General features: G+C 44.5%; 1 protein-coding gene and 1 long non-coding RNA gene across 2 annotated transcripts in view; one reads left to right on the top strand and one right to left on the bottom strand.

Moving 5' to 3' along the window:
* LOC133560583 (uncharacterized) overlaps positions 1–20,799 on the top strand; it is a 129,997-nt gene extending 109,198 nt beyond the window's left edge. The window contains exon 3 of the long non-coding RNA XR_009808489.1: positions 20,746–20,799. This is a non-coding gene — a long non-coding RNA (uncharacterized LOC133560583). The remainder of the gene's footprint in view (positions 1–20,745) is intronic.
* On the bottom strand, positions 1,305–2,358 carry LOC133559883 (uncharacterized). The gene is made up of 2 exons (XM_061911896.1): positions 2,250–2,358; positions 1,305–2,136 (listed from the first exon to the last, which is right to left on the bottom strand). The coding sequence occupies exons 1-2, from the start codon at positions 2,325–2,327 to the stop codon at positions 1,312–1,314; spliced, it is 903 nt and encodes a 300-aa protein (XP_061767880.1). The 5' UTR covers positions 2,328–2,358; the 3' UTR covers positions 1,305–1,311.
* Positions 20,800–21,143: the final 344 nt, after the last annotated feature.

A 21,143-nucleotide genomic window follows, 5' to 3' on the forward strand; every position in this document is an offset into this window, starting at 1 on the left:
TCGTTCTTCTAACACTAAAAAACAATAAATAGGTGCATTTTGTTACCGTTTGTGGAAGAACTTTTGTTAATTCCGCAAAGCTGTTATTTTGAATCATATTTTGCACTGAACAGGAAGTAACTGTGTGTATGTTTTAATGCTGTGTAATGTAACTTGAGAGTAGTTGTGTTACTCTTGTCCGTTTATGTTGCTTAGCGATAATTAGTAAGCTTGAAATAATACAACATGCACATGTCGACATAAGCGGACCGAATTTTTCATAGAAATGACCCCTAGGTCTCTTACATTTTTTTGTAGACAAAAGCGGTCAAAGGTGTATGTCGACGTCGACTTAAGCAGGTCCTTTTTAAAATGGATGGATGGATTTATCAGGCTTATTCTTATCAATAAAATTGAATCAACTTGCGTTTTTTTTTTAAATTTGTAATCAATGTTTTGAGTGTTCCTTTTAACCTTGACCTAAGAAAATACAAAATGTCAACAAATATTTCAAAACAAATACCGTATTGATGTTTTAAAAGCAGATGCTCAGACCTTGTCATCAACTGACTGTACTGTTTTAATCAACTATATTAATGGTAAAACTATCATAAATACGGAAATAAACACCACTAAAGGCTTCCTAATTGTCTGTTCTCTGCTCTGTCGTCCATAAGTTGCAGACATTCTCCATGTTAAAAAGTGTTTGTCCGTCTTAAACATTAATTAATGTTCCACACATTTACCCAAACACATTTAGAGTATTTGTAAACTGTTGAGAGCAATCTATAGCGCTAATTTGCTGATAGATAAGAGATGATGAGAGGCTATCATCATACTTCTGTGACGGTACAACGGGAGAAGAAGACGGCAGAGGAACGATGACGTCGTTAGCTGTCAGCGTATTTAATGACAGTTTAGTGTGTGAGTGAGATGTGTATTTAACCAAAGAGATGTAGTGTGACGAAGTGTGAGACTTATCTGAGTATGGTTGCCAGAGGGTGTTGAGGATGCGTGTTGGGATCCAGGCGGAAGTCCAGCAAGGAGCAAGGCGGAATCGAACGTCGGGGAGCAGGCAGATGGTCAAGGGCAGGAGCTTGGTTTCGTGGTCGTTAGGCAGGCGTGAGGTCGATGTCCAGGAAGGCAAGGGAAAATCCACGGGAGGTCCAAGGTGACGAGACACACAACTTGATGACAAGGAAGAATGGCGGGAGGCTGGAAGACGACACAACACAGGGGACAATGAGCACAACAGGGAAGGAGCACAGGGAGATAGTTTGCACATGCAGAGGAGCTAGATACGTGTGGGCTTACTGTGCTGGGTACGTGAAGCTACGTTCTCGCGTCGGATCTCAGGCTGCGTCTGCTCTTGAAGGCAGCTCGCTCATCACAGGCAGGTGTGTAGTTTGGTGAGTGTTTGCAGGTGCGAGGAGGCACGCCCGCAGCGGAGAGAGAGCACATGTGGGAGTGGCCCGTGGTGTGCTTGTCCGGACGCCCAGCAGGAGGAGACATAGCAGGAAGAGAGGAAGCAGGAGTGTGACCCATAACAGCACCCCCCCTCTTACGCGAGACTCCCGGCGAGCTTCGGGGTGCCTCGGGGTGAGCTCTGTAAAAGTCCTTGATAAGGGAGGGGTCGGCGATGTAAGAGGCCGGTACCCAGGACCTATCTTCAGGGCCATAGCCCTCCCAGTCCACAAGGTAGACCCAACCCCTCCCCTGTCGCCGAACCTTGAGGATCTCCTTGACGGTCCAGACTTGGTCCCCATCCTCGAGGACTCTAGGAGGGGGAGGCGCGGGGGTGGGGGCGGACAGGGGACTGTTAACAACAGGTTTGACCTGGGAGACATGAAAGACAGGATGAGATCTCATGGAATGTGGAAGATCCAATTGTACAGCAGCAGGGTTGATCTTCGATTTGACCGTATAAGGTCCAACAAAACGTGATGCAAGTTTCTGGGAGGGAATCGGGAGGTGGAGGTCCTTGGCCCGAAGCAGGACCTGCTGTCCGGGCTGGTAGTCTGGAGCCGGGATGCGCCGCCGGTTGGCATTGCGACACATCCTAACAGACGCCTTCAATAGGGAAGCACGGGCGGACCTCCACACTCTGCGGCATCGTCTCAGGTGTGCCTGGGTGGAAGGAGTTGCCACCTCGATCTCCTGGGAGGGAAACAAGGGAGGTTGAAATCCCAGCCAGCATTCAAATGGAGACATACCCGTAGCTGCGCAGGTCAAGGAGTTGAAAGAGTACTCCACCCATGGAATAAACTTACTCCAGGAGTTAGGCTGTTGCGCAGCCATACAGCGCAGCATGGTCTCCACCCCCTGGTTGGCCCTCTCTGCTTGACCATTGCTTTGGGGGTGGTAGCCGGAAGTCAGACTGGCCGTGGCCCCAATGCCCTTGCAAAAATCCTGCCAGACCCGAGAAATTAATTGAGGGGCACGATCAGAGACTATGTCGGAGGGGATCCCGTGGATCCTGACCACATGCTGGACCAGCAGGTCTGTGGTTTCAGCAGAGGATGGAAGCTTGGGCAAAGGAATAAAGTGTGCTGCCTTGGAAAACCTGTCGACGATAGTGAGGATTGTGGTGTTACCTCTAGAAGTGGGAAGTCCCGTGATGAAATCAACAGCAATGTGGGACCAAGGTCGATTGGGGATGGGAAGAGGGTGTAAGAGACCGGCAGGAGGGCTGTGGCTTGCCTTGTTCCGGGCGCAGACGCTGCAGGCGGCGACAAACTCCCGGGTATCCGCCTCCATGGTAGGCCACCAAAAACGGCGTCGGATAAAGCCTAGTGACCTATGGACTCTGGGATGACAGGTAAACACACTAGAATGAGCCCAATCAAGTACCTTGGCCCTTAAAGGTTCTGGGACGAACAGCCTATTAGGGGGTCCATTTCCGGGACCAGGGTCAGAACGTAAGGCCGTCTTGACCAGGCCCTCGATCTCCCAAGTTACCATCCCGATGATGCGGTTAGGGGGAAGGATGGTCTCGGAAGTAGACTTAACGGTAGGTTCCTCTGAGAATATTCGAGAAAGAGCGTCCGCCTTGCCATTGCGTGAACCAGGTCTGTAGGTGAGAGTGTAATCGAATCGACAGAAAAATTGTGCCCAGCGAGCTTGACTGTCATTCAGTCTTTTAGCGGATCGGATGTGAATGAGGTTGCGATGGTCGGTCAGGACCAGGAACGGATGCTTGGCCCCCTCCAGCCAGTGTCGCCATTCGACCAGCGCCTCGTGGACTGCCAACAGTTCTCGGTTCCCAGCATCGTAGTTTCTCTCAGCTGGAGAGAGACGTCTAGAAAAGAATGCACAAGGGTGCAACACATTACTCCCACTGGAACGCTGGGACAAGACTGCCCCAATCCCGGAGTCAGAAGCGTCCACTTCAACTGTGAACGGCACATCCGGGTCAGGGTGTACGAGAACGGGGGCGGAACTGAAGCTCCTCTTGAGGTTCTGGAACGCCACGTCTGCCTCCTTGTTCCACCTAAATGCAGTGATCGTAGATGTTAGTGCGTGGAGAGGTGCAGTCACCTTACTGAAGTTGAGGATGAATCAAAGGTAAAATCCTGCAAAGCCTAGGAATCGCCTCAGTTCCGTACGGGTGTTTGGTTGAGGCCACTCCATAACCGCTTTGACCTTCTTGGGGTCGGCTCTGATGTTACCCTTCTCGATGATGTGGCCAAGGAAGTTTACAGAAGATGAATGGAATTCACATTTCTCTGCCTTGACGAACAAGCGGTTCTCGAGGAGGCGCTGTAGGACCTGTCGGACATGCTGCTGATGCTCCTGCATGTTGTGAGAGAAGACCAGAATATCATCCAGGTAAACAGCCACAAATTTGTCGAGCATGTCTCTTAAAACGTCGTTAACTAGAGCTTGAAAGACAGCTGGGGCGTTGGTCAGGCCGAAGGGCATGACCCGGTACTCGAAGTGGCCAAGGTGCGTGTTGAAGGCTGTCTTCCACTCATCCCCCTTCCTAATCCGGACAAGATGGTAAGCATTGCGGAGGTCAAGCTTGGTGAAGACAGTTGCAGGAGCAAGAGGTTCAAAGGAGGAGCTCATGAGTGGAAGGGGATACCGGTTCTTGACTGTGATGGCGTTGAGTCTTCGGTAGTCGATACAAGGGCGTAGGGAGCCATCCTTCTTGCCGACAAAGAAGAATCCGGCGGCTACCGGTGACTTGGAGGGAGTGATGATACCTGAAGAGAGTGAGTCCGTAATATAGTTAGACATAGCCTTCTTCTCAGGTATGGACAGGTTGTACAAGCGGCTAGAAGGAAGTACTGCGTCAGGTACGAGATCAATGGCACAGTCGTACGGTCTGTGCGGGGGTAGGGATAGTGCCTGGGCCTTATTGAATACAGCTGCAAGGTCATGGTAAACCGCGGGGACCCCAGACAGGTCAGATGGGGATGACTTAAGCTTGGGGCTCTCCGAGACAGGGGATGCTGCCTTGAGACAGTTAACATGGCATGCCGTGCTCCAGGATAGGATCTTACCAGAGATCCAGGAAATATGGGGGTCATGCTGGCGAAGCCATGAACGGCCGAGGACAAGAGGAGCGATAGGGGCATTGAGGATTAACAAGCTAATCTGCTCCGTGTGGTTGCCGGACAGGGTTAGTGTGAGCAGTGCTGTACGGTGGGTGATGGGACCCAGGGGATGCCCGTCCAGGGCCTGAGCTGGTAAAGGCTTGTCCAGAGGCAGAAGCTCAATCCCGGCCTGACAGGCAAAATTACGGTCCATAAAACTAACATCTGCTCCTGAGTCCACATACGCTCCCACCTTCAGTCCTCTTGATTCCCAAGACAATGTTGCGGGGAAAAAGGATACCAGGGTCACAGTGGCTCCGGGTAAAGGTGGTGTGGCTCACAAGTACTCCCCTTACTTGTGAGCCTGGTCTTTTGGTCGTGTGGGGCAGGTCACGATCATGTGACCCGCACAACCACAGTAGAGGCAAAGGCGCTGACGGAACCTCCTTTCCCGTTCCTCCGTGGCCAGTCGAGTCCTGCCCAACTGCATGGGTTCCATCCCGCTGGTTGGTGCAGGGAGAAACCCAGACTGGTCCACCAAGTGGGCGCCTTCATCCCCACCTCTGGCCGCGCTAGGAGAGTAAGAAACGGTACGGTTCCCCCACACCGGCCTTCTGGTCCTCTCCTGGACTGAAAGTCTTCGTTCAGCCGCTCGTTCCTTGAGTCTCTTGTCCATCAGTAGGGCCAGCTGAATGAGGTCCTGGTAGGAGGCAGGTTGGTCCCGCAACAATCCGTCCTTGATCTCGTCGGAGAGGCCTCGACGGTAGGCGCTCAACAAGGCCTTGTTATCCCACCCGCTGTCTGCGGCCAGGGTGCGGAACTCAAGAGTGTAATCTGCCACAGAACGAGAACTTTGCTGAAGGGAGTGTAGACGTGAGGCGGCGTCTCCTCCATCGGAGGGATGGTCAAAAACTGCCCTAAACTCCGTGCGAAAAGCATCATAATTCATGCTGAGGCCAAGGTTGTGGTCCACAGCTGCTGTGGCCCACTGGAGAGCCCTTCCGGTCAATAAAGAAAAAATAAAGGCAATCTTGGCCCCGTCAGAGGTGTACCGGGAGGGCTGATGACGAAATACCATATCACACTGGACCAGGAAACCACGACATAACTCAAAATCCCCTTCGAAAGCCTTAGGGCTAGCGATCTTCGGCTCGCAGGAAGACGGGGGCTGTGTGGGGGCTGCCGCGGCGGGGGCGGCTAGTACGCGCTCCGGGGGAGCGGCAGAGCTTGGGGAGATCAAGTCCAGTCGAGCCAACATGCTAGCAAAAGCAGCATCCAGCTTATTCTCAAGAACACAAAAGCGCTCTTGGTGCTGCTGGAGTGCAGTGTGCATGGCTGCGACACTTAAATGATAAATAAATGATAAATGGGTTGTACTTGTATAGCGCTTTTCTACCTTCAAGGTACTCAAAGCGCTTTGACACTACGTCCACATTTACCCATTCACACACACATTCACACACTGATGGAGGGAGCTGCCATGCAAGGCGCCAACCAGCACCCATCAGGAGCAAGGGTGAAGTGTCTCACTCAGGACACAACGGACGTGACAAAGTTGGTACTAGGGGGGAATTGAACCAGGGACGCTCGGGTTGCGCACGGCCACTTTCCCACTGCGCCACGCCGTCCCACTGCGCCACTCTCCCACTGCGCCACGCCGGGGAGCCTCGGGAGGGGAGCGGGGTACGTGCCGCGTCTTTGCCGTCTGGTTCTGACATGGCGAGAACGTACTGTGACGGTACAACGGGAGAAGAGGACGGCAGAGGAACGATGACGTCGTTAGCTATCAGCGTATTTAATGACAGTTTAGTGTGTGAGTGAGATGTGTATTTAACCAAAGAGATGTAGTGTGACGAAGTGTGAGACTTATCTGAGTATGGTTGCCAGAGGGTGTTGAGGATGCGTGTTGGGATCCAGGCGGAAGTCCAGCAAGGAGCAAGGCGGAATCGAACGTCGGGGAGCAGGCAGATGGTCAAGGGCAGGAGCTTGGTTTCGTGGTCGTTAGGCAGGCGTGAGGTCGATGTCCAGGAAGGCAAGGGAAAATCCACGGGAGGTCCAAGGTGACGAGACACACAACTCGACGACAAGGAAAGATGGCGGGAGGCTGGAAGACGACACAACACAGGGGACAATGAGCACAACAGGGAAGGAGCACAGGGAGATAGTTTGCACATGCAGAGGAGCTAGATACGTGTGGGCTTACTGTACTGGGTACGTGAAGCTACGTTCTCGCGTCGGATCTCAGGCTGCGTCTGCTCTTGAAGGCAGCTCGCTCATCACAGGCAGGTGTGTAGTTTGGTGAGTGTTTGCAGGTGCGAGGAGGCACGCCCGCAGCGGAGAGAGAGCACATGTGGGAGTGGCCCGTGGTGTGCTTGTCCGGACGCCCAGCAGGAGGAGACATAGCAGGAAGAGAGGAAGCAGGAGTGTGACCCATAACAACTCCAACATCTCGGTCATCTAAATGCTGCTTATAGGTCAGCATTGCAAATGAAAATATGTTCTTGATTGTCTTATCCTGGATGAATGAAGGTTGAAAAAAATATATGAATACATGCACACTGGGAAATGAGGACCCGAGGACGCTGGTGTGTTGCTAAATGTTTATTACCAATTTACCCAGAAAAATGACTTCCGTAGACAGGAACCAGAAGTAAGCTGAGCTACGCATTACCACGTCAATTGCGCCGTTTGAGCAATAAAGTTTATTTTCCCACAACTCCAAGATGGTCCAGCAGGAAAAAATGGATGGAAGGATGGAAGTGGTTGTTCCTGATTTGTCTAGACAAATAACAAACACACGTTATGATTAGGCAGTTGACGTAAGCGTTTGAGACCAATTCGATTGGCGAAAAAGACACTGATTGGCCAAACTGTGTGGGGAAGTTGCGGACATTGGACAAAGTTATTGGGTCTGATTGAGTCTGCGTGAAATGGCGTGATTGCAACTTCGCAAACTCTTAAAGGGACTCTGTAGTGCTTTGGAAATGTTTCACCACAGAACTGTAAAAAGGGTAGAAAATACAATACCCTGGCCAAACCACTCAGACTGGACTGAGAGGCGAAGGTATTCAGAAAATGTTTAGATAAAGAAAATGACTTGAGGAAGTTAACCTAGAAACACATCAGGCATGGTAAACACCAAGCAAACATGACATGAACCGTCTTGATTGCTTGTGACAATTAGCAATGCTTGGCCTACTTCTTCTTTTCACTTTAGCAGCAGCGACTGGTGTTGACCTGCGTTTAAACCCAGCATCGTTATGAAAAGCCTTATCTCTGTCTTGTAGAGTCTCAGCCACTTACTCAGTCCTGTCTTACCGCCACTCTGTTGAAGCACAATGGGACCATGATTTATATTTTTAAATTAAAAATGATTTGAGTTTCTTTGGCAGGTTCAATTCTTATAAAGGATGTACTTGAGACAAGCTACTTGAATAGAATATTCTTAATACCTCGCTTCAATTGAGTTCAATTCTGTCTTCAGTTCTTATAAAATGTATGGTTAAATCACAATAAATACACATTTTAGTTCAGGCAGATGCCTGCCCCCAGCCTTATAATTTTGCTTCTGTTAGCCACAGCTGGTGTGTTACCATTGGAAATTTCAGGTCATGGATCACCAGAGGTGGGTAGTAACGCGCTACATTTACTCCGTTACATGTACTTGAGTAACTTTTGGGATAAATTGTACTACTAAGAGTAGTTTTTATGCAAAATACTTTTACTTGAGTATATTTATAGAGAAGAAACGCTACTTTTACTCCGCTCCATTTATCTACATTCAGCTTGCTACTCGCTACTTTTTTTTAATCGATCTGTTAATGCACGCCTTGATAGTTTTGATTTTGTCAGACACACATTCAAAGTAGGATCTTCGCATGCCTGCGTTTCACCAATCACATGCAGTCACTGGTGACGTTGGACCAATCAAACAGAGCCAGGCGGTCACGTGACCGTCACACGTGGAATCCGACTTAAACAAGTTGAAAAACTTATTCAGGTGTTACCATTTAGTGGTCAATTGTACAGAATATGTACTGTACTGTGCAATCTACTAATAAAAGTTTCAATCAATCAATCAAAAGTGTAAAGGAAAAAAGACACTTTTTATTTCAACCGTACTTCCCGTAAAAAGCCTAAAGGCTGATCGCACAGTTGCTGTCTTCACAATAAAAGTGCCGCTCCATCGCGCCTGCGCTAACAAAATAAGAGTCTCCGAAAGCCAGCGCAAACAAGCGAGCAAGCTACGGAGTTTGCCGCCAATGTATTTCTTGTAAACTGTATAAAAATGAATATGGAAGCTGGACAAATAATATGCCAAAAACCAACGACTTTCATGTGGTATTAGACAGAAGGGAGGAACTTTTGTTCTCCTCCATTTGAAAACGCGAACGTTATCAGCACTATACTGTCTGACTCCAATCAATGCAAGTCATCAGAATCAGGTAATACACCAACTTATATTCTTCTCTTCATGAAAGAAAGGAATCTATGTGTTAAACATGCATGTATATTCATTAAAACACCTTTAACATGTCAACAAAAACGGCAAAATAAATAAACATAAATTATATACTGTATATATAAATGTATGTATGTATGTATATATATATATATATATATACATATATATATATATGTATATATATATATATATATATGTATATGTATATATATATAGAATTGATATGTGTGTATGTATATGTATATACAGTGTATATATATATATATATATATATATATATATATATATATATATATATATATATATATATATATGATATGTGTGTGTATGTATATGTATATATGAGTTAGATCACCTCGACTTGGTCATTAGTTAAGTAATTGATTAACGTTGAAAAACTTATTGGGGTGTTACCATTTAGTGGTCAATTGTATGGAATATGTACTGTACTGTACTGTACAATCTACTAATACAATCAATCAAACAATGAATGCCTACTGAGTCTATGGTGCTGTTAAGGTATTGTGGCTCAATTTGCCTTATTTTTATTTTATTTTAATGTACTATTATTTAATATATATTATTGCTTTAGTTGCTTAAGAGATATTGCTGGCTCTGAATTTGCTCATTGCTATTTTTATGTTTTTGTGCATTATTTGTTGCCGTAATCATTAAACGAACAGGTTACTCATCAGTTACTCAGCACTTGAGTAGTTTTTTCACAACATACTTTTTACTTTTACTCAAGTAAATATTTGGGTGACTACTTCTTACTTTTACTTGAGTAATAAATCTCTAAAGTAACAGCACTCTTACTTGAGTACAATTTCTGGCTACTCTACCCACCTCTGTGGATCATAGGGGTATCGGCTCTTGGCCCCTTTCTGTTCTTTCAAAGAGACTGCCATCCAAAGTGTCACGCCTATGGTTCATGTTTTGTTTTGGTCATGCTATGTTTAGTTTTTGGACATTTAGTTCTGTTTTGCATTTCCTTGTTTGTCTTGTTACCATGCTAACTAATTTAGTTTTCATCCGTCATGTCTGATCATGAGTTTTGTATGGTCATACTACCCTGAGCCTCTCCAATCTCATCTGTTCTCATAGCTAAGCAGTGTCTGGTCTGGTTAGTACTTGGATGGGAGACTACCTAGGAATACCAGGTGCCTTGACCTTCGGACTCTAAGTTCCTTTTTTTTTTTCACTCCCTGTTTTGTTACCATGACGACCAATCAGTTCACCTGTCTTGTCTCACACCTGTTTTCACTTATCATGTTCATTATTTAAGCCACAGTTACCAGGTAGTCAGTCTGGCAACATCACCTCCTTCACGACCTCGATTATCTGCGTCATGGCTTGCTATGCTGTTCATTTTGTCTATTTTGTCCGCGTAAGTTTTTGTCATTCATGCCATAGCACAAGTGTTTTGTTTCATGTTTATAGTTTATAGCCTTTGTGCTAGTCTTGTTTCATAGCCCAAGTTTTGTACCTCCATTGTGAGCGCTTTTTATTTGTTCCTGTTTTTGGTTTATGAGTAAATAAATTAAATATGTACCTACCTTCACGCCGTTTCCACTCCATTCGCTTCGCACCTCGGGAAAACAACCCAAGACCAAGTCCAAGCCTGACACAAAGGTTGTTAGAATGTCTGCCTCATTTTGGATTGCAATACGAATAACTTATTTCCATTAAAATGAGTGTAGGGACAAGAGCAAAGAAGAACGGGATGAAGGACTGTATCAGAACACATTTTAAGTTTTCACTGTTTTGATGTTCTTTATGGCGCAACATCGGAACAGCCGAATATTAAGGATACTGTTTCTTTCATATACTGTAGAACATGTTTTTGCCCAATTTTACTAAACAAACAGCATGCCATGTCTGTGCTGTAATGAAACACCTGGAAATATGTGACACATACATTGCATCGTGTGCATGTTCGAAATAAACTGAAACTGAACTGAACACGGCCGCTCTACAATTTTCTTGTCTGCTCCGTGTGCGGAGAGGAACAGTCCCGTTGATGTAATGACATGTCTTTATTTTGACGATGCAGATTAGTTTGAAGTCTATTGCTTTTGTTGTATGGAATTATGGAGAAGCGATTGCATAGTTGGCTCTGCTGGTTTCTTCAGCTTAATCCCCCAACCCACTCTCTCACTCACTCCAGTTACTAAATGTATCAGCAGAGAAGTGTTTATTTATATTTATTTTGTTTTTATTATTGGCAGCACGGTGGTACAGTGGTTAGCGTCGGGATGAGTGCTTGTGCTTCACAGCGAGAATGTCCTGGGTCGCTGAATCTCTCTGTGTGGAGTTTGCAAGTTCTCCCTGTGACTGTGTGGCTTGTCTCCGGGTACTCTGGCTTCCTCCACCTCCAACGACGTGCACCTGGGTACAGACTGATTGGCAACACTAAATTGACCCTAGTGTGTGAATGCTTGTCTATCTGGGTTGGCCTTGCGATGATGTGGTGACCTGTCCAGGGTGTATTCTGCCTTCCGCCAGAGTAAATATGTAATAGACAACAGCCACACACCCCATAACACCCCCGACCCCGAGAGGGACAAGTGGAAGAAAATTGGATGGATGGATGTTGTATTTATTTTTAAATAGACAGGCCGCGGACTGTCAGGATCCATTGTCTCCTCTTCCATCAGCACAAGCTCCCCCCAGGGTTATGTGCTGAGCCCCCTCCTCTTCACACCACTGACCTATGATTGCACTGCTAAACACCCTAACTGTATTATTGTGAAATTTGCAGACCACACAACAGTAGTGGGACGGATCACGATGAGTACAGAGAGGAGGTAGAACATTGGTGAAATGGTGCAAAAGCAATGTAAAAACAACCAGGGAGATGGTGGTGGGAAGTTTACACACCCTCCGTTACCCCTACACATCGGAGAAGTGACCGTATATATTGGGGTTCGTGGAGCACAAAACTTCCTGTTTTGCTCAAGGAGGCACACCAGCGTCTCTGATCTACGTAGGGAGTTCCATACCAAGGAGCTTCTACAGACGTGTAGTAGAAATCTCCCTCAGCACCACCATAATGGTATGACAGATGGCGAGGAAGGCACTGCAGAGGGAAGTGAAAGCTGCTTAGAAGATCGTGGGGAACATCCTTCCCACCACCACAGACGTCTTCATCAAGAAATCCTACCAAGGATTTCACGCACCCTGCACACCCTCTCTTTGACTCCCTCACCCCAGGCTGTGGATCATCTATAGCAGGAACACCAGACTGACCAACAGGTTCTTTCCGAAAGATGTTAGACTCATGAACTGTGATGGTGCTCTGTAGCAATCGAAAGCATAACATTTAAATACACGGTAAACTACTAACAATTGTTAGCGTTGAGTACCCAAATCAATACACGGGCATCAGGAATCGGTACTTTTGCTCTTTTGTTTTGTTTGCATTAATTGGTTATCCCAAGGGCCAAAGTATGCAGATCACAAGATCCGTGGGGAGCCCTATTTTGCGTGACCACACGCACTTAAAATGTCAATCAAGTATTGACAGCGCGCTTCATATTGAATCACCAGAAATATATTCCTAGCCCCTTCCTGCTACCTTTCTTCCTACTTGTTTTAATGCACTGGTCTTGTAAGGCAGACATGTTGGGTTTGATTCCCGGTGGGAGTTGTGGCTGGGAGCTTTGCTAATCCTCCATGTTAAATATGATATTTTGCACTAAAGATAGAATAATTGAACAATTTCTTCCCCATTGATTCGTTTTAGGCCAAAACATGCATCAAATTAAAAATTCAGGTTTGAGTCAAATACAAACCCCGTTTCCATATAGAATAGAATAGAAAGTACTTTATTGATCCCAAGGGGAAATTAAGCACCACAGTTCGCTCACAATAGACAATAATAATAATAAATAATATACATCATATATTATATATATATAATATCTGAATAGTATACATATATTCTACATATATTCTACATTTAAGTGCAGTCAAGAAGGAACATATGCATTATACAGTCTGATGGCTGTCGGTATGAAGGACATCCTGTGTTGTTCCGTGTTACATTTTGGGAGTCTGAACCTTCCACTGAAGTTGTTCATTCTCTCCTCAAGGTCGGAGTGTAGTGGGTGGGAGGTGTTGTCCATAATGAATAGGAGATTTGCTAGACTTCACCTCTCTGACACCACCGCCATATGAGTTGGGAAATTGTGTTAGATGTAAATATAAACAGAATAGAATGATTTGCAAATCATTTTCAACCCATATTCTGTTGAATATGCTACAAAGACAAGATATTTGCTGTTCAGACTGATAAACAGTTCTTTTTTCGCAAATAATCATTAACTTTAGAATTTGATGCCAGCAACATGTGACAAAGAAGTTGGGAAAGGTGGCAATATATACTGATAAAGTTGAGGAATACTCATCAAACACTTGTTTGGAACATCCCACAGGTGTGCAGGCTAATTGGGAACAGGTGGGTGCCATGATTGGGTATAAAATCAGTTTCCCAAAAAATAAGCACCCCTTTGTCCACAAGTGCGTGAGCAAATAGTCGAACAGTTTAAGAAAAACTTTTCTCAAAGTGCAATTGCAAGAAATTTAGGGATTTCAGCATCTACTGTCCATAATATCATCAAAAGGTTCAGAGAATCTGGAGGAATCACTCCACGTAAGCGGCATGGCCGGAAACCAACATTAAATGACCGTGACCTTCGATCCCTCAGACGGCACTGTATCAGAAGACCGGCATCAATCTCTAAAGGACATCACCACATGGACTCAGGAAGACTTCAGAAAACCACTGTCACTAAATAAAGTTTGTCGCTACATCTGTAAGTGCAAGTTAAAGCTCTACTATGCAAAGGAAAAGCCATTTATCAACAACATCCAGAAACGCTGCCGGCTTCTCTGGGCCCGAGATCATCTAAGATGGACTGATGCAAAGTGTAAACGTGTTCTGTGGTCTGACGAGTCCACATTTCAAATAGTTTTTTGAAACTATGGACGTTTGTGTCTTCGGGAACAAAGAGGAAAAGAACCATCCGGATTGTTATAGGCTCAAAGTTCAAAAGGCAGCATTTGTGATTGTATGGGGGTGAATTAGTGCCCAAGGCATGGGTAACTTACACATCTGCAAAGGCACCAATAATGCTGAAGGGTACATTCAAGTTTTGGAGCAACATATATTGTTGCCGTTTAAGCAATGTTATCATGGACGCCCCTGCTTATTTCAGCAAGACAATGCCACACCACGTATTACAACAGCATGGCTTCATACAGTAGTTAAAAGAATCCAGGTACTACACTGGTCTGCCTGTTGTCCAGACATGTCTCCCACTGAAAATTTTGAAACCTAAATATGACAACAGAGACCCCGGACTGTTGAACAACTTAAGCTGTACATCAAGCAAGAATGGGAAAGAATTTCACCTGAATAGCTTCAAAAAGGCGTCTCCTTAGTTCCCAAACGTTTATTGAGGGTTGTTAAAAGAAAATGTGATGTAACACAGTGGTGAACATGCCCTTTCCCAACTACTTTGGCACGTGTTGCAGCCATGATATTCTAAGATAATTATTATTTGCAAAAAACAAAAACAAAAATATGAGTTTGAACATCAACTATCTTGTCTTTTAGTGCATTCAATTGAATATTGGTTGAAAAGGATTTGATAATCATTGTATTCTGTTTAAATTTACATCTGACACAATTTCCCAACTCCTATGGAAACGGGGTTTGTAGTATAAAAATCGCTTCACTAAAATAGAAATGGGGGAAGAGAAATGTTACGTCTGTATTTATGTTAAAGAGAGTAATGTGTTTTTTTGTAAAGTTGCAAATAGGAGCTAAACGAGACAATGTAGCTCAGATTAGTCCCCGTTCCATTGTGCCACAATGGCGCCAGGTTTTTCCGACAGCCTACTGTGAAGCTGACGGGAGGGGCTGCACGTGGATTGGATGCTTCCTGGTTGTCAGGATCTGAGCAGGCTGGGAAGAAAGCTTTTCATTCTTGTGCGTTACCATGGGAGACATACTGGGTCACAGAGACTCGTCCAGCCACTCAGGATGACTTCACACTGTGTTGCCTGCACCCACACTCCATTAGGGAGCAGAAATAATATCCCTCTGTTGTAGGAGGGTTTGTGCCAAAAATCTGTTCGCTCAGTCTGTTTGTTCAATGTGATTAAGATGCTCTGCATTGTATCAGAAATTAAACAAGTGGAAAAGTGTTAATTATTGCAAATGTGCAGCACCACCAATACCCACTGAGTTAATGATATGGATAAATACATGTACTTGATATATTTTTTTACTTGAGTACTTGTACATCTATGTTTTTAAGGGTTATTCATTATGAATTCAGCACTATTGCTTCTAACAGGTGGAAGAAAAAAAAACCTTAAATCTGAGAATTTTGGATGAAAAAAACATGCCGTTTTGGGGAGTGCATTGATATATCTGGTAGCCTAAGTTATCATAACCGTCTATTTGCACTGCAAGATTACAAAACTTGCCTCTCGCGTGTTTTAGAAACAAGGTGCTTATGACACTAATCCTCTTTGTGGCACAGTAAATCTCTGTTTTGTCTCTTTTTAATCAAAGAAGACTTTTCTTTTAAATTATTGATTGGATACATAGAATGAGAACATAAATGCTAATCAGGTGATACAGTGTACAGTATGTGTGTGTCGTCTGCATAACTACTGTACAGAAAATGATCAATTTGACACCTGTCAGACAATATGTAGTATTCGCAGCGCTTCACATTTTGTGCATTTTGTTATGTTACAGCCTTATTTGAAAATGGAATACATTCATTTGTGTCCTCAAAATTATACACACAATACCCCGTAGTGACAATGTGAACCAGATTATTTTTTTATTTTAATGTATTTTTACAAATTTTAGAAATAAAAAAAAAACTATGAAATCACACAGAGATAAGTATTCACAGCCTTTGCTCAATACTTTGTTGATGCACCTTCGGCAGCAATTACCCCTCAAATGTCTTTGAATATATGGGGACGGCGTGGCGAAGTTGGGAGAGTGGCCTTGCCAGCAATCTGAGGGTTCCTGGTTCAATCCCCAACTTCTACCAGCCTCGTCACGTCCGTTGTGTCCTTGAGCAGGACACTTCACCCTTGCTCCTGATGGGTCCTATTTAGCGCCGTGCATTGCAGCTCCCGCCATCAGTGTGTGTGTGTGTGTGAATGGGTGAATGTGGAATCATCAATCAATCAATCAATGTTTATTTATATAGCCCCAAATCACAAATGTCTCAAAGGACTGCACAAATCATTACGACTACAACATCCTCGGAAGAACCCACAAAAGGGCAAGGAAAACTCACACCCAGTGGGCAGGGAGAATTCACATTCAGTGGGACGCCAGTGACAATGCTGACTATGAGAAACCTTGGAGAGGACCTCAGATGTGGGCAACCCCCCCCCCCCTCTAGGAAATAGTGTCAAAGCGCTTTGAGGTCCTTAAAAAAGGTACAAAAGCGCAATATGAGTACAACCCATTTACCATTTACAATGCTGCAAGTTTGGTACACATACCTCTTTCATTCCACTCCTCTTTCACCCATAACTCAAATGCCCTCAAATTGGATGGGAAGCCATTTTCAAATTACTCCAAAGATGTTCAATCAGATTTGAGTCTCTTCCCCGGCTAGGCCACTCAAGGACATTTGTAGAGTTGTCCTGAAATCATTCCTTTGATATCTTGGTTGTCCTTCTCCTGCTAAACAAATGAACCTTCGCCCCAGTCTGAGTTCAGGAGCACTCTGGAGCAAATTTTATCCAGGATGTCTCTGTACATTGCTTGCATTCATCTTTCCCTCTATTCTGCCTAGTATCCCAGTTCCTGCTACTGAAAACCATCCCTATAGCATGATGCTGCCACCACCATGCTTCACAGTAGGGATGGTATTGGGCTGGTAATGAGTGGTGCCTGGTTTGGTTAATGCCAAAGTGTTCAATATTTGTCTCATCAGAACAGATAATTTAGTTTTCGACTATCTGAAAGTCTTTCAGGTGGATTTTGGCAAACGTTTATAATAATAATAATAATGGATTAGATTTATATCGCACTTTTCTATTGTTAGATACTCAAAGCGCTCACAGAGAAGTGGGAACCCATCATTCATTCACACCTGGTGGTGGTAAGCTACATCTGTAGCCACAGCTGCCCTGGGGTAGACTGACGGAAGCGTGGCTGCCAGTTTGCGCCTACGGCCCCTCCGACCACCACCAATCATTCTTTCATCATTCATTCACCAGTGTGAGCGGCACCGGGGGGAAGGGTGAAGTGTCCTGCCCAAGGACACAACGGCAGCGATTTTGGATGTTATAGGTGGGAAGCGAACCTGCCACCCCCAGGTTTCTGGCATGGCCGCTCTACCCACTACGCCATGCCGCCCCTATGTAGAAATAGCTTCCGTCTGGCCACTCTATTATACAGGTTGTATTGGTAGATTGCTGTAGAGGTGGTTGTTCTTCTGGAAGGTGCTCCTCTCTCCACAGAGGAGCGCTGTAGCTCTGACAGAGTGACCAGTACCCGAAGGCAGTGACAAGGATGGCAAAAGCTGGGTTCGTATCCGGAACCCTCAAGTTTCTGAATGAACACCCTATCATCTGAGCCAAGCCACTTCTAGCTGTATACTGTCAACATTTGCTGACATACTAGCAGTATGTCAGTAGTGGTGAGGACGGTGGAAAAAATCCTCAGGACTCCTCTTCCTCCTATCCAGGAGATCGCAAAAAGCCGCTGCCTGACCAGGGCTCAGAAAATATGTAGAGAATCCTCCCACCCACACCAAGGACTCTTTTTACTGCTGGGCTATAGAGAGAGGTTCCACAGCCTCCATAGCAGAACCTCCAGGTTCTGTAACAACTTCTTCCCTCAGTCCATAAGACTCTTGAACGCATAATCCACTTGATTCCCCACAAAAAATGGATTAACTTGCTGGAATATAAAGACAATATAACATACATCCATAAACATGGATGCATATGCAAAAGTGCAATATAGTTATCTGTGCAGTTATCTATTTATATATATCTACACCTAATCGCTATTTTATCTTGCACTACAACGAGCTAATGCAACTAAATTGTGTTCTTATCTGAACTGTAAAGTTGAAATTTGAATGACAATAAAAAAGAAGTCTAAGTCTAAGTAGAAGTGAGCATGCTAGCTTTTAGAGATGCGCGGATAGGCAATTATATCATCCGCAACCGCATCACCAAAATCGTCATCCACCCGTCGTCCACCCCAACCAACATTTTATCAGAACCGTAACCGCCCCCCACCCGCCCGTTGAAATACATCAGAGGTCGGCCACCTTTACCACTCAAAGAGCTATTTAAACCCGTTTCACAGAGTTAAGAAGACAATGGGAGCCGCTAACATTCTCGCGAACATCCAATGGTGATCTTCCTGATGACAAGAATAAGGGCGTGCTGTGAAGTTATTGCCTTTGACACCTTCAATAACGTGTTCAAACCGATTGTTAGTCCAGTAACATGTTGTATGCTTCCGCAATCACACGTACAAGATTGAAAGGCATCCCGGGTGATACAGAGTACACTGTTGGTTGTGATACAAACAATTGTAACACTCTTACTAATATGCGTCACGCTGTGAAGCCACACCAAACAAGAATGACAAACACATTTCGGGAGAACATCCTCACAGTAACACAACGTAAACGCAACACAACAAATACTCAGAATCCTTTGCATTCGTGACACTTACTGAATATATTTCGCACCCCCAACCCCGCCCACCTTACCGACGGACAGGGGTGATGGGGGGGGGGGGGGGGATTTGCTGCTAGCGGGGTGTATAAAATAGTCAGGAAGTGTCATGGATGCAAAGAATTGTGTTGCGTTTATGTTGTGTTACTGGGAGGATGTTCTCCCGAAACGTGTTTGTCATTCTTGTTTGGTGTGGCTTCACAGCGTGGCACATATTACTAAGAGTGTTAAAATTGTTTATATCACAACCATTAGTTTAGTCTGTGTCACCCAGTATGCCTTGCAGTCGTGTGCGTGTGTCTGCGGAAGCCACACACAACATGTCGATGGACTGACAAGCAGATCGGACATGCTGTAGAAGACGACAAAGCCAATGGCTTCACAGCACGCCCTAATACTTATTAACTGGGTGATTGCCGGCAGTCATTCTAGAGAATGTTTGCGTCTCCTATTGTCTTCTTCGCTTTATGACACGGATCCTAAATGGCTCTTTGATTAGTAAAGGATTCCGATCCCTGAACCATGTATATCAAATATTACCGAATGGTTCAACCGCCACCCGCCCGAATGTAATTAAATTCAATTTTTTCGTCATGTCACCCGCCCGACCCGCGCATCTCTACTAGCATTATAGTGCAAACTGACAACACCAATGACTTTTGGTTTTCTACCTATACATTTTGCTAACATGCTAAAAGTGACCATGCTAGAAAGATAGCTCCAACTGAAAATATCCAGGGATACATTCTCCATTTAATTATGTATTGCAACCTTACCAGCACCAGTTTAATACGTAGACCACAGAAAGCTGGGTAAAAGCCACAAGATGGCAACTGGACTTTAATAGTACTTACATGGAGAAGGTTTTGGATCGCCTTCCTGAACATATTCATTTCCCTTCCCACTGAGGCCGCAGTGTCTGCAGCGTGTCATTAGCCATTCAGTGAGATATACAATGTGTGTCATTTCCTGGTATACATCTTTGGCCGCGTGGAATGAGCTGTATCATACTGCGCGCCGCGGTCGGCCACTCAGTATTTATCACAGCCGTCCCGAGGTGAGTGTGGTGAATCTATTACCGCATGTGTGTTTGTCCCTCCTTTAAACCCCACGGAGTTTAGTCATCTATGTCAGCAAGGTAAGCTGCAAGTGATTGAAATCAGAGGGCAGGGTTTCAGCGCTGCATGTGGTACCGGTGCTAAGACGTGGTCACAGACAAAGTAGGTCTGCAACAGTGATGTTTATACTCTTTTGCCATGAATGACAAAGGAGAGAAAACATCAGTTTATCTGTATTGTATTATGCTACTAGCAATTATTTCTAATATTCTTTAAGGCAGTGGTTCTCAACCTTTTTTCAGTGATGTACCCCCTAATCACAGCAAAGCATTTTTGGTTGAAAAAAAGAGATAAAGAAGTAAAATACATCACTATCTCATCAGTTTCTGACTTATTAAATTGTATAACGGTGCAAATTATTGCTCATTTGTAGTGGTCTTTCTTGAACTATTTGGAAAAAAAGATATACAAATAACTAAAAACTTGTTGAAAAATAAACAAGTGATTAAATTATAAATAAATATTTCTACACATAGAAATAATCATCAACTTAAAGTACCCTCTTTGGGGATTGTAATAGAGATCCATCTAGATTCATGAACTTGAAATGTCTTCACAAAAAAAGAAATCTTTAACATCAATATTTATGGAACATGTCCACAAAAAATCTAGCTTTCAACACTGAATATTGCATTGTTGGAATTTTTCCACACTTTATGAACTTACTTTCAAATTCGGTTAAAGTATTATTCAATAAATATATTTATAAAGGATTTTTGAATTGTTGCTATTTTTAGAATATTTTAAAAAAATCTCACGTACCCCTTGGCATACCTTCAAGTACCCCCAGGGGTACGCGTACCCCCATTTGAAAACCCCTGCTTTAAGGTAACAGAAAAGCACCACACCTTTGGAGTTTTTCCTTTTTTTTCCGCTTAATTTCTTGTTTCCTCCCTAGATGAAATTACGCCCAGTAATGGGAGAGGAAATAAGGAACACCTTCTGCGATTAATGGTGTTTTTAAGTGCAGTGGCTCCAGCAGGAAGACGCCTGTCCTTTTCTCCTCTTTGTACAGGTACGTCAAGTATTTTCTTATCTTGCCTGCAAGCTGCCCTTCTGGCCTTGCATTGTACAGTCTGTTGCATCCCTGTATTTTTTGTGTGTATTTAAGTTTTTTCTCAAAAATGAATGTTGGGTAGTTGTCGCCGAGTAGGTAGCACCCTCTAAAAAATGTGTTTTGTGCCTTGTTCATTAAGTGAACGGTTGAATGGGGGCAAGTGGAGTCTTGTTTGTTGAAGACATGTCAGAAGAGTACAGTTGCATCAATTCAACCTCTGTCGAGTAAAAGTTAAAGTA

Source organism: Nerophis ophidion, linkage group LG10 (assembly GCF_033978795.1).
Source record: "Nerophis ophidion isolate RoL-2023_Sa linkage group LG10, RoL_Noph_v1.0, whole genome shotgun sequence".
Lineage (NCBI taxonomy): Eukaryota > Metazoa > Chordata > Actinopteri > Syngnathiformes > Syngnathidae > Nerophis > Nerophis ophidion.